The sequence below is a fragment of the Kogia breviceps genome, chromosome 14 (assembly GCF_026419965.1).
Source record: "Kogia breviceps isolate mKogBre1 chromosome 14, mKogBre1 haplotype 1, whole genome shotgun sequence".
In the NCBI taxonomy this organism is placed as follows: domain Eukaryota; kingdom Metazoa; phylum Chordata; class Mammalia; order Artiodactyla; family Physeteridae; genus Kogia; species Kogia breviceps.
Window position 1 is genome coordinate 38465169 of NC_081323.1, and position 14233 is coordinate 38479401.

Sequence of the window (14233 nt, forward strand, 5' to 3'; positions counted from 1 at the left end):
TTGGGTTTCAACAGGCCTGGATTCTAGGCTCTGCCACTTACCAACTCGGGGAAAGTTTCCAAAATTCTCTGTGCCTCAGTTTCCCCATCTGTGAACTCTGTGCCTCAGTTTCCCCATCTGTGAAATGGTGATAAGAAATGTGTGCCACTGTTACTATTCATGAAAAGGGGCCGCAGGAAGAAAGAACGCTGCTCTCAGCATTTCTCTTAGCATCCCGTGAGACCAGAGAGTCCATTAAAAGATGAAGGAATCCAGCTAGATTTCAGTGACAGCCTCCGCTCTCACCATTTAATTGGGCCCTTGTCAGAGAAGAGCCAAGGGCTGCTGGATCTGGTGGTAGATGGCTCCCAAAGACTCCTGGTTCCTGGTTCTTTGACCAAACCCTAATCTAAGTCCTACTGTGAAGGGATTTTTCAGACCTAATTAAAGTCCCAAGTTCAGTTAGCCTTAAAATATGGAGATTATCCCAGTGGGGCTGACCTAATCACAGGAGCTTTAAAAGCAGGGAGTTTTCTCAGGCTGGTCACAGAAGGAGAAGTCAGAGAGATTCAAAATATGAACGAGATTCAACACAAGGGGTTTCTCCACTACTGAGATGGAGGGGTAGGCATGTGGCAAGGTCCTGAGAACAGCCAGGAGATGCTGAGCAAACCCCTCGGCCAACGACCAGCAGGACCCCGGGGCTCTTAGTCTCATGGCTGCCAACAACCCAAAGGAGCCTGGAAGTGGGCCTTTCACTAGTCGAGCCTCCAGATGAGGACACAGCCCAGCTGACACCTTGATTCCAGCCTTCTGAGACACAAAGCGGAGGACCCAGCTAAAAGGTGTCAGGAACCGAGATAATAACTATGTGCTGTTTGAAGCTGCTAGTTTGTGGTAATTTGTTACACAGCAATAGCAAACCAGTGCAGGCCTCTTGTAAAGGGGGTGGCACCAGGCTGTGTCTGGTGTGGGTGCTATACCTTATTTGGTTCTGACTACATAAATTGTGGACTTTTTCCTGGATCAATTCAGTGCCTGCTACCACTGTTGCAGATAGAAAAGCTCATTTAAGACAAGAATGAACTACAGGATCACAAAAAATCTTGGTGCCCAATTAAATTCTACAATAGTGTGTGGTCTGAGAATGTAGATGACTCACTATAGCCTCTAAATAATACTAATAGAACATAGTTCTTCCATATCCATCCTCTTCACTGTTTGATAAAATTAAGGCCAAACAAGGTAAGCTCAGGTGCCTGGCCTTGGAGGACTCCAGGACACACAGTCTTGGGCCAGTTTTCTCTCCTCATGAAACGTGATAATCTTTGACTCTTGTTTTCTTGCTGATGTTTTCAGTGGACTGGATGTCTCAGAATCACTTTGTAATGCCTTTCCCTATAGGGATATTCCTTCCCTGGCTGTCCTCACTGAGCTGTGACCATCTCCTCTGCACTGAAAGGGGCTAAATGTCGAGCCCAACTTACTCTCCCACCATCTCCTCTCTCCTAAGTTTGTGCTCTTATGGTGGGTGCTGGCCTGGGTGGGCATGCAAAGCCAGTGGCAGAAAGTGAAGATTCTCTCAAGTATGGTGCGCTTTTCTAAAATATTACTAGAACCTAGAATTAGACGTTATGCACATGAGGAACAACAGCCACAGTTGTTTCTACAACCAGAACCCAGAACATGCGATTTGATAAACTGGTACTGAGAAACACTGTCTTCAAGAGAAAGGAAGGCCAATTTGATGTAGAAAATTCACAGACGGACCGAGAGTCTGCTTGTCTTTGAGCCTGTACAGAGACTTCAGGTGAGATCCAGAAGGTTCTTCCAGCTGGAGATTCTTATGAGCATCAAAACAAGAACTCCAACAGCACACCCCCTGCAGTTCTGACATAGAGAGCACTTCCTCCCACTGGAGAGCTACCTGAGGATGTTTTCCTAGCTGCCCTGGGTTCTGCCCAGGTAGGCTCCTCCCTGCTCTACAGGTTGCTGAGCCGAGCAGACGGTGCCAGGGAAAGGCTCACAGGCAGGCATGCTAAGGAGAATATATTACACAAAGCAAAGCAGGGTTGCTGTTTCACAAGCCCCCATTCGCGCTGACATCATTTTGCGAAGGTCTTCCAGGCCCCTCCCACCGGGACACATCCCAAACGCACAGCCCGTGTGTCACGTCAGGGCTGGAGGTCGTCCTAATTTACCATTCCCCCTCCTCCCACTGACAACAGGAACGGATGAGCTGGTCTTAGTCCTCCCAGGCACCCACAGTGGGTTTGGGAAAGAGCCCTCCACATTCTTCTCACCAGCTGAGCATCTGAAGGAGGAACTGAAAAGGCCTTAGGAGCCACTGGGCTCAGAAAACCCCCCAGCCAATCCATCACCTGCCTCCTCTGGAGAAGGGTCTGCCTGTCCATCCCGCAAATCCAGGGGCGGGTGGAGAGAGGGATGTGAGGCAGTGGGGGAAGTGAGAGCTGAGGCTGCGTCCACAAGTGTGTGCGCGTCCACCAGGGTGTGTGTCCATGAGTGTGTGCATCGACATGTGTCCGTGTGTATGTCTATGAGTGCGTGTGTCCACAAGTGTGTGTCTGTGTGTGTCCATGAGTGTGTGCGTCGATGTGTGTGTGTCTAAGCGCAGAGACAGGACTGGTAACAGAAGAACAGGCAAGAGGGCGTGGGAGACTGGGCCCTTATTTATAAAAGCTCTTCTGCCCTGAAGCAAGTCAAACTCCCTGCTGAGGAGCTGCTTTTTCTTCCTCCCTTTTGAGTCTTCTTGCTGAACTGACCTCTCCCCCACAGAGGTCAGGGCTCTGCTCACCCTGGGCACCTCGCCTTCTGGGGCTGGATCGCCTTGGAAGCCCACAGAGGAGAGAATTCTTCAGCTCTAATTTCTGAGAGAAAAAGCTATAGTAAATCTCGTGAAGAAGCTGTGGGTTTTTTTTTTTTTTTTTTTTTAAAGAAATATATGCACATTATGATCTTTGGGGAACTGTGGAAAAAACAGAAAGCAAACATGAAAACTGTATATCACCAGAGTCTCCTCCCACAGCCTGCTTCACCACCTGATATAAATCAGGGTAGGTAATGAATGAGGTTTTAAGAAATGGAACTGAACTTAAAATACAAGGTCAGCATCTCATCCTAGGTAATCCTTGAGAGGATGAGAAATTCTCCTGATTTTCCCACAGGGTTATTTCAGATGCGCTTCTTTGAGCCAAACTATTTTAAAAGCGTTCTTTCTTCCACTACCCTGCCAAATGTGAGCTTGAGATTCACACGCACTTTTCGAGAGCTTATTAACGATATTAATGACCATGGATCAAAGGCAAACCCCAGACAATTATTTAGGTGCTTTAAAAACTCATCTTCTGTACGAGAGTAACAATTTCTCAGTGCTGGCAAAGATGAAGGAAGCCTCATGTGTCAGGTCTAAAGCAGCAGAAGTAATGTAGGGGGCCTTCGGGAGAAAAGAGAACACGTCTCTTGTAGGATTAAAACTTACGCCTGTTGATACCTTGTCACCTAAGCCCTTCCCATTTGTTTGAAAGTAGGCCCATTTCTCATTTGCAGAAAGCCTCTCTTCTAAAGGATACTCAGCTCTTCGCAGACCCTGCCTCTTTTAACACCCAGTTAAACACAATCAAACCTCCACCCCCCACTTTTTTACTTATTTTTTGGCCACGACTCACGGCTTGCGGGATCTTAGTTCCCCAACCAGGGGTCTAACCCGTGACCCCTGCAGTGGAAGCACGGAGTCTTAACCACTGAATGGTCAGGGAAGTCCCTACCCCCGCTTTTAAACAATAGTTCTTAACTATGGCATCTCATGAGAACTTGAGGAGCTTTTAAAACTGCCAATGCCTAGGCCAATAGAAGCTACCCAGGTAATTCCAATTTCAGTGTCAAGAACCCATTTTTAAACGGATGGTGAAATTAATACACTGGGTGGTACGCTTACCTCGGGGCTCTATGGAGCCAAGTGTGGTACTTAAACTATCAGAGATTATTTGACAGATGGAGGTTAAGTGACTTGTCCCCCAATACATGAACCAATTGGTGGTAAAACAGCACGGCTGTCAGCAGCACCAGGCAGGGCAGGGCAGCTTTCCTGGGCCGGCCACATGGCACCCACGACCAAAACGGCAAGAAGAAATGGGCTTCGCTTTGTCGAGTGCAGCACTTCTCAGCATTTCACGTACAGCTATTCAGATGTATTATTCCAACATGATATTGAAATGCTTCTGAAAAATTATGTACCGGATCTGAAGGGAAATATATTTACAAGCAAACAGAGAGGCCTGGGATCCTGTCATAAAAGGCAGTGCAGAGAAAGAGTCAGCCCAGGGCTTCATTCGGTGCTGAACTAGGACTAAATTCATTTCGAAAATGGAAATGAATCCACTTGGGAAATGTCAAGATTCTCTGGAAAGGAGTCAAGGTCACATACTTTAACCCCTCACGAGAGGAGTCTATCTTGGCTCACAACTGGGAGCAGAAGTGGTAACATAGCTGCAGTGTAGAGACCACCCCAAGTCTTACAGGCCAATTTAATCACAACATCCCGCACAGGGTGTTCCAGACTTAAATCTTTAGGGCCAATGGTTCAAATGAAGAGCCCCTTTGATTATTTTAACACAGTCTTCAAAACCTCAGAACTGCTTCAAGGCAGAAAAAGTCTCTAACCAACAGAACATAATTTTATAAATACCATGTTCAGAAAAGAGCATTTTGAATGTATATTCCTTGGGGTTAATTCACTTGCTTTAAAGAAAAGTGACATACACTAATTTCCTTTTTTAAAACAATTTTACTTTTTATTCATAAAACAGGCCCATTTACACTACATGCTAGTTTCATCCCCTAGGCATGCACAACTATTTAAACTATTTTAACAGTTTAAACAGAACAAATGAGAGGATAAGGCTAATGGGAGAAGGGAGCTCTCCTGGCAGTGTTTGCCTTTCTACCTTGATTGAAGAAAGTTTATTCTGGGGATCTGTCAAATCCATACCTTTAGTTGCCTGGTCAGGTGCTTGGGGATCAAATGTATGGTTTTCACTGATTTTTGTTTAATTAACAAGATTTTTGATAAGTAACTGTAACAGCAATCATCAGGTAATATCATGCTGCATAATACAACTTATGTGATTAAATCCAACCCCGGTACTGAGCAGTTCTCGACAATTAAAGACAATAATTTCGGGCTTCCCTGGTGGTGCAGTGGTTGAGAGTCTACCTGCCGATGCAGGGGACACGGGTTCGTGCCCTGTGCCCTGGTCCGGGAAGATCCCACATGCCGCAGAGCGGCTGGGCCCGTGAGCCATGGCCACTGAGCCTGCGCGTCCAGAGCCTGTGCTCCGCAACGGGAGAGGCCACAACAGTGAGAGGCCCGCGTACCGCCAAAAAATAAAAATTTTTAAAAAAAGGCAATAATTTCATCCACTCAAGTTCCCTCTGTTTAGCTACATGTTGACATGTATTTGTTCCTTGTCTTGTTAAGTAAACACAGAAACCAAATTAGAGGGAGTTCTGCAGATTTCTGAGCATTTAATTACATCATAAATTGTAATACCAATGATATATACATGGTTAGACTTCCACCCTGAGTGATTTTCTGAATTAACTTCATTTTACAATGCTTAATTTATTTTGTACCAAGGAAGACTTTAAACTGTTTAACAGAAATCAGCTTAACTTTGATTTCTTACTTGTTGCAACGCGTTTCAATTCACTTGTGTTTCAATAACAACGTTTGAACCCTCTTGTCTTGACAAACCAAGCATGGAAATTTCCTCATAAAAGAAGAAATTAAAAGGATTTCCATACTCAAGCCACAGCACAGCACGCTGAATAGAGAGGTTTTGGCTCTTAGGAAAGCCAAAGGAAGGCCACTCACCAGAATTTTGTGGAGCTATTACAGTGGGTCCTGCCAAGAAGGAATTCAAGGAAACTGGGAACGGCGACACCGTGATCCCAGGCCACTCTCTTGGGTACAGAGGTTTCCTTCCCTTACGTGCTCTGCTCTCTCTGAGCTCTTTCTGAAATCAAAAGCCACTGATAGGCACAACAATTCATGGTAAAGTCCAAACATGACACTGAGAGCAAACAAATTAACTGTGATCCCATCATTGTCTCCAAGATATACCCTGAGATAGCTCATTCAGAAAGAAGCTATATTCTCCAAAAATCAAAATACAGAGAGTTTTTGTGACTCTTGCTTTTTATAAAATGAAATACAGTTTTCCTATTTTTTTCATTTAAAATAAGTGAGCACAAAAGCTGCAGCATTTACTCCTCTCTCCCCAAACGTTTGCTCCTTTGCATTTAGCAATTTATATGCATATCTGGATGACAGTTAGCCTCCAGAGGCAAAGAAAAGAAAAATGTGTAAGAAAAGTCACACTGACTGTTCTCAGACATTTGTGAACATTAAAAAGAAAAAAAAAATACACCACCAATCTATTAAAAAGTCATTTGAAAGCACTTGGAGGTGACGTAGAAGCCATGACATCGAGAAAGTTAGGGAGTTCAAAGTTATAACATTAATCAAATTGGATCCATAGCATCAGACTTGGATTCCAAGCATTAGACTTATGGGAACTTGACTATACATTTAATTTGCTTTATTAAGTAAGTGGTTGAAGAACTTACTCTTTTTAACTAAGAATGCTGACAGGGTATCAGATTTTCAGATGCTGGAAATTATTAAGATTATTAAGAATATCAAAACACACCCACTTCTGGCAGTAGAGAACCAACTCTTCATTTCCCACCTAATAAGCAACAAATAAAACCTGGCAGCCCTTTTCCACTCCGTACTTCCAAATATCCAAAGAATAAAAGAACCACTCAAGTAACAAGAGATCCAGGGGTGTTTCAGACATGTGGAAGGAAAATGCTTAAAGGCTAAATTCCTCAAACACATGCTCTATTGCGGAAGCAGAGAGCTGTTCCCTGTTAATCCTGATAAAAATCCCACGTACATGATGGCTGTGAGAAAGACCCTATCTACCTACAGCCAAAGGTGCTATTTTCCCTCTAGATCACAGTCACTGTTATTTCCACAAATATACCAAACTCTAAAACAAGACTTTACTTGAAGGATGATCACTAAGCGTGTAAGTATTGGCTTTAGCCACCAGGCCTAGGTTAACTAATGAAATAAAAACTCGAGGGCTTCCCGGGCTTCCCTGGTGGTGCAGTGGTTGAGAGTCCGCCTGCCGATGCAGGGGATATGGGTTCGTGCCCCTGTCCGGGAGCATCCCGCGTGCCGCGGAGTGGCTGGGCCCGTGAGCCATGGCCGCTGAGCCTGCGCGTCCGGAGCCTGTGCTCCCCAACGGGAGAGGCCACAACAGTGAGAGGCCCGCATACAGGAAAAAAAAAAAAAAAACAAAAAAAACCCTCAATAAAAACTTTCTCTGGTGCCTCCAGCTCAAATATCTCCTAGTTCCTCCTAGTTCTGGGGTAGGCAGCAGCTATTGGAATGGCTCTTTTTAATTCCAGACTCTTCCAGGGAGCTCACTGTTTCTTGGCCTATTCCCTGGATTATTTATTATTTGTGCCCTCTCTGCTTAAACCGTTCCAATAATTGTTCAAGAAGATTCAGTGTCACACCGTGGTCCTGTCTTTAGTGAAGAGCACACCGAGAATACGCATCGCTCTGAGAGAGGGGCCCAGGATGGGCAGTGTTCTGCCACCTTCTCAGGAGGTTTCCACCCTGTGTAGTCTGCCCCCTACTGGAGGAGCCGAATCTGCTCCACTGTGGTCGGTGTTCTGTTGGGCTCCCCCTCCTATAGAATCCTGTGACTGGAATCACCTGGGGCAGGAAAACAGCTAAGTGGGAAGAGGAAGGGGTCTCAGTGGGCAGGGCCATGTTCCCGGAGGGGGTGGTGAGGCTGGGACCATGGGAAGGGAACAGGCTACCAGAAGAGTCTGGAACATCAAAGGGCTGGCACCTGTATCCCCAGCCAGGTATGGCAAGCAAGACTTAGCTTCATGACACAAAATGATGCCATGAAATATGGCTGCCTCTTAATGAGCCTTGCCCTGCAATCCGAGAGGGGGGAAGGACACAATGAGATGGGAGAAACCACTAATTAATCTTAAGTGTGAACTTACACTGTGTCTACTTCCATATTCTTTTATATTGTTGGGCTTTTTCTGGGTTATTTTTTGCTAACTCCTACACTTTGGGGAATATACTTGATTCTCCTTGTTACTAGGGAGGTACTACTTCAAAGGACCACCCAGTGTTGAGTAGGAAAAAAGATACATTTGATGGGTGGCCTTTGCATATGGTTTCTTCCTTATTTTAGAATGAAACTGGGTTAAGAAAACCTACTGTAGGTGTCCATTCAAAATAAGTCATTGCTATGATTCACTATGTGACATTTCAGCAAGCCCACTGGAGACAACAGTGGGTGATACTGCAAATGGAAGGCTCCTGGTTTGAAATTTAAACTGCCTGTGAAGCCTTCCAAGTGGAAAACGGCAAACTCTGGCCGCTGAGTTCCACTTGGGTTCTGGTCTGTCCTGAACTTAAACCAGAATCTTAGAGGTGGCGGCAAGGGCAGGGACATGCCTGAGCTACAAGCAAGAACAAGCTTCTCCCACATCTTCCCCTAATGTTGGGCTGAATTATATGTAAATGTCCTGCAACTCTTAGGATAAAGTCACAGCTCCCTGGGCTCTGTGGCCGCCCTGCTTAAGAACCTGGGAACAGAGTGACTCATACACTGAACCCAGGTGCTTTGCAGGTGTGAGGGAGCATGATGGGTGCATGTCCACACGTGGGCCCCTGCTGATGCGCTGGAGGCCAGAATTGCCAGGCTGGAGGAAATCAACACTAGGGAGTCTCCAATTAGCCCGGTGGTTCTCGAACGTGGGCAGGTTTCAGAATCCCCCAGAGTTTCTCATTCTGTAGGTCTGGGTGGGACCCAGGCTCTACATTTCTTCCACAGATTCAGACCATCATTCAAACCATGATGCTGGTGCCACGGGCAGACAGTGTGAACCGCTAGCCTGTTCCTCCAGTGCTGCCCTCCTCAGGCTGAAGGGCAGGAGAACTGGTCGGCAGCACCGTGGCCCATCGTGTGGTCCGTACAGCGATGTGACAAGGACGCACAAGATTTGTTTCTTCATGCGGTTCCTTCATGGACACTGTCACTGCCAACAAAGCGAGTGGTTATTATTTATCATTAAATTTCTGAAGACAGTTATAAAGTGTGAATGAGAAAGTAGCAATGCTGTCAGAACAAGCGCGCAGGCTCCTGGAGGCCGCTGCTTTGAAAGCTGACCCCAACGCAGGTATATATCTTCTATTTGAAACAATCATTCGAATTCCTTTAAAATCACGGCATCTAGGCACACTGCTCGTTTGTCACAGGCTTGGATACTACATCCTCAACTACAAGCTTGCAATCTTCTTCCGTAAGTTTAGTGGCCTCTTTCGTACTTCTTTCTTTTCTTGCTTGGGCTGCCCTGAGTCGTAGCTAATCTTATAGTGTTTGTGGCTCAGCTAGTTTGCCATGCCTGCCCTGGCTTATTTTTCATAAGATGTCTGGAGGAGAGATTTTTCAAAGCACGCAACTCTTCATTAGACGTGGTTTCTGCCAAATCTCGTTTCAAAAGTAACCCCGGATCTGACAGCTCTGAAGTTGGCAAAACCTTGACAGCTTTGCTTTTTTTCCACGATTATTTCCCTCGGGACTAATCGATCACTTCCAAGAGAAGCTCTCTTGCGGTGGTCGGCGTCTTCCACAGAGCCGCGGTTCCTGCGTTTCCGTTGTGCTCTGGCCCCTCGTGGACTTTCTTTTGGACCCAGGGATGCTGACTCACAGCTACAGACAGGGCTCCTGCGTAGAAGCCCCGTCTCTAACCGCGCCCCAGGATGAGGTTTCTGCTGGCTGCTGGTGCCTTCTGGCGGAGGCTGGTGAACTTTCTCCAGCTTTGGAACAGGAAGCCCCCGGTGGCTCTCAGCTGCCTTTACGTAAGCCTTCGCCTGTCCCGTGGACGGGGGACTGGATGAGGCCTGGCTGTCGCCCCTCTTCCGTGCTACCTCCTCAATCACTGAGTCACTGGATGTTCCCACACTGTCCCTGCTGCTCCGTGATTTGCTCACGACGCTCCTTTTTGTTTCAGTTCTGTTCACACTAAAACAAAGAAAGATTTTTTGTGTTTTGTAAAGCTGTAATGGCCAGGTTTCCTCCAGATCCCCCTTGGCACACTTCTTACACTTGAAGCAGGACGCATGTGCTACTCTCCCTTCTCCTCACCCCTCGGCCAATCTAGGAAAATCCCCAAGTGTGTATTTACATGCAGACCAGATCAAGCAAGAGCCATCACATTTTCCAGTACACGAGGACACACTTTACTTATCGATCACTCGGTTATCAATGGAGTTATGATGGAGTTCATATTTTAACTAAGGCTCAGAGGCATTCATTTCAGATGTTAAAGATCACTATTACCTACATTTAATACACTGATTTTTTTCCCAGAAGTGCTCAAATACATCCAAAGCACAGGGTGTGTGTGTGTGTGTGTGTGTGTGTGTGTGTGTGTGTGTGTGTATAAGAACATGCTTGTACATACACAAACCCCTTTTCTACAACACACATACAAATGATAATGCAAACTGCACTCTAAGTAAATGTGAAATTTACTTGGAGGAGCAGGATAGAAGCTTCCTGGGGAGAATTCAGAGACTAGAGCCTTGTGAATGGCAAGAAGTTTCTTAAACCACCAAACCCGAAATATTGAGACTAAACTATTTCTTTAGGCTAAGCTTTAGTCTGGGAACCAATATGTACGTCTGTGTTCTTACTGTTGCTTTGAGGGGACCGAGGATTATCACAATGACACGAGGGTCAGAACAGGCACCTTAGGAAAGGAGTGTATTTTTTCAGATCTGTCTGGGGTTGCTCGGAAAGTTGTACGAGATACCCTCAACAGGTGCTTTTCATCTTCAAAGCGCTTGTCATTAATTACTCTCTGCAACACACCTGTGAGGCAAGGCCTTGCTCCCCACTGTCCAGAAAGTGAGAGAAAAAGAGTTTGGAAGAAGGAAAAGCCAGTCAGTGACTTAGAGTAGGGTCAGCGCTCAGAGGGGCTTCTGTGATTAGGGTCCGAGCACTCCTGCTGAATTCTAGACTTCGTGTTATATGCCAGTCCATACAGACAGTCCAGAGGGAGGAAAAGGAAACTCGTGGGACCTACAGGTCTTGCAGAGCGTTTCTCCTGAGCTCTGTGCCAGGAAGAAGCGGCCTCTCCACGCACGCAGCATGATCCTCCGACGCTCCTTGGAGAGCTCTTCCCGGCTATTCCAAAAGATAACAAAAGTTCAACCAGAAATCTATTAGCTGAACGGGAGGAAAAACAGTTCCACTCCAAATGCCCTGGTGAACAGATTTCATTATTTGGTGAGGACTGGATGCAACTACGACGTGTTAAGCTATTCTAATGTTTTTTAGTTTAGAAGTTTTTGGTAAATTGTCACTTCCCTTGGATTCCTAGCACACGTTTCATACACGAACGTGCACCACAAACGTGCAAGACGGCGGTTCCAAGCCGTCTGGGAACTCTCGGCCGCTATCTGATATCTCTGTGGCCCTGTGACGATGCCGAGTCAGGAGCCAGGCAGCCATGTGACTGTGGGCCTGACCTTCCAGAGAGACCTGGTTGGCACAGTGGTCTGTACCCTGATTAGCCTCAGAATTGTTACATTTTCTCTACTGACAAAAATGCAAAATATGGCTTTTGCAATACTCAAGACTGTGTCAAGAGTTAAGCCTTTCAATACAGGTACTTTGAAAACTGCAGTTTGTAATCTTGGTTACTAAAAAATGGGGAGTTTTTTTTTTTTTTCCTTAAATTGGCAGCACTAACATGGTTTTAGATAATTCTTAGGTAATCTATCTATCTATCCTTATATATTCCCACGGAAGCTTCATAAGGAAGCACTTATAAAACGTAAAAACCTCCCAACCATCACCAACATTGACCCATTTCTTATTTTTGGAAAGCTGTTTCCTTTTTGTTAGCACGTAGATCATTCAGAAAAGGTGTTAACTTCTGTTACTTTCTGGTACATTTCTGAGTACCCTTCTCCAGCCAATTCCACAGTAAAATGTTGCTGCCACAAGGAATGGTGCTGGTAAGGTACCAGTAGGTCCTTGCTTTAGACCTACCCTGGAATTAAGAATGACAGCCCCAGAGAGCCTGGTGGGCGGCAGCCATCAGTGTGATGCCCGGGTGTCCCACAGAGCGATGCCATGAGCTTCGTACAATCACCGCCCTGTGCCAGTGAGCACCAGCCTTAGCTCTCCACTGACTCTGCCTATGGTTCAGACCTGTACCAATGTCACTCAGAGTCAAGTCCAGTTATGACCCAAGTCAGTTTTAAGAGTCAGTGAATAGAATATAATAGGTTTTATTGGATTATACTGCATTTTGATGCTTGTCCCTTTTCTTTCCCCTAAGACTTACTAGATGACCAAAAAGGGCTAGTTTAAAAGTTAAATGACAGAGAGAGAGAGAGAGATTGAGATTTATGTGTGAAACACTTCTAAACATGCCCTATAAGTACAGTAGATCTCCCCCTTACAACCACACCCTGTAAGTGCTGTATTTTCAGAGCTGAACAATTAACCTAAGGAGCATGAGTCAGGCTTTGAACAAACTCTGTGGGAACCAGAAAGCCTTTTGCTATTAGGAATGATGTAAATTCCCCAAGGCTGGAAGAAGTCCACAATGGAGGCAGACAGGGTCATAAATAACAGCAATGGATACTGCACAGAGCACATAACATATGATGCTGTGATAGTGACACTCTTTGCATCTCATATTCGCTGCCTTTATTTATTTATTTATTTATTTATTTAGAGCACTCTGCATTTCCTATGGGAACTTCAAAAACCTCTCTAAAAACACAGGACAATCGACTCTCCTCCCCAATTCCTCTGACAACAAACAATGGGGGAAATGTCCTTGGAAGAAAACAACAGAAACAGAAAGAGTGACAGAGTGACAGAAGGAAATGTCCAGCTCAAAAAGTGCAAAACCTGTGACTTCGTGTTAAAAAAAAAAAAAAAAAGAAAGAAGGAAGGAAAGAAAAGAAAAAGAACAAAGAAAAAGGTGAGGCAGGGTCTCCCGCTTCCAAATTAAAACCACATTTGGCAATTTGTTGAAGGAGGCATATGTACATTTGTATGAAGACTGGGTGGGCAGGGGAGAAAAGAGATTAGACTCCTTCAGCCCTTGAACTGTCAGATCTCATTAGAAAACTCTCATTCTTACATTTTAGAGTTAATTCACTCCCCTTTGTCACTAAATCTCAGCCTCCGGTGCACCTCAAACAAGTATTCCAGAGGAAGCAGCTATCACCAGGGAGCAGGATTTCCCAAGGGACTTGTCCTGATTACTAATGGCTTCTCACATCTGGCATCAAAATGCAGCCGTGGCTTATCCAGAAGCAAAAGTCTTTAGGCTGAGGTGGCAAGGGTCTCCAGGGCTTACCCGGATGACACTGCTGCTTTTCAGATTCTGTGTGACTAAGGACCCTGACATCTTCTGCAAAGAATACAGACAAACCCAACATATTCAAGAAGGCTACGGGCAGGCCATCCAAAGTCCAGAGTGAACACTCCACGGGGACTCAAGATTTAAGAAACAGGTTAACCAAGAGGATTGTTATGGATCATCATCAATCATCAATGATTCTTCACAACCTGGACGCTAGCTCTGAGTCTGGCTAAGGAAGAAAATGCTGCAACTATCTTTCCTTGGTCACCTCTCCCCCCCATTTATTTATTTACCTTTGGTAATACTTGGAGGATTCTGGTTTTTAAAATATCCACCTGTAGGGACTTTACTGGTGGCACAGTGGTTAAGAATCCACCTGCCAATGTAGGGGACACAGGTTTGATCCCTGGTCCGGGAAGATCCCACATGCCGCGGAGCAACTAAGCCCGGGCACCACAACTACTGAGCCTGCGCTCTGGAGCCCGCGAGCCACAAATACTGAAGCCCGCGTGCCTAGAGCCCGTGCTCCACAACAAAAGAAGCCACTGCAATGAGAAGCCCGCGCACCACAACGAAGAGTAGCCCCCACTTGCTGCAACTAGAGAAAGACCGCGCGCAACAACGATGACCCAACACAGCCAAAAATAAATAAATGAAATAAATTAATTAAAAATAAAATAAAATAAAAACGTCCATCTGTAAAGGTGTGTCTATATACAGTTCCAGGAAGCAACCA

General features: G+C 45.5%; 1 protein-coding gene across 1 annotated transcript in view; it reads right to left on the reverse strand.

The window, feature by feature from the left end:
* Positions 1–7381: 7381 nt before the first annotated feature.
* The window catches only part of SLX4IP (SLX4 interacting protein), a 181602-nt gene continuing 174750 nt past the window's right edge, over positions 7382–14233 (reverse strand). The window contains 3 exon segments of the mRNA XM_067012696.1: positions 7382–9660; positions 9662–10127; positions 11194–11294. Coding sequence (XP_066868797.1) covers positions 9412–9660; positions 9662–10127; positions 11194–11294 — 816 coding nt within the window. The 3' untranslated portion in view covers positions 7382–9411.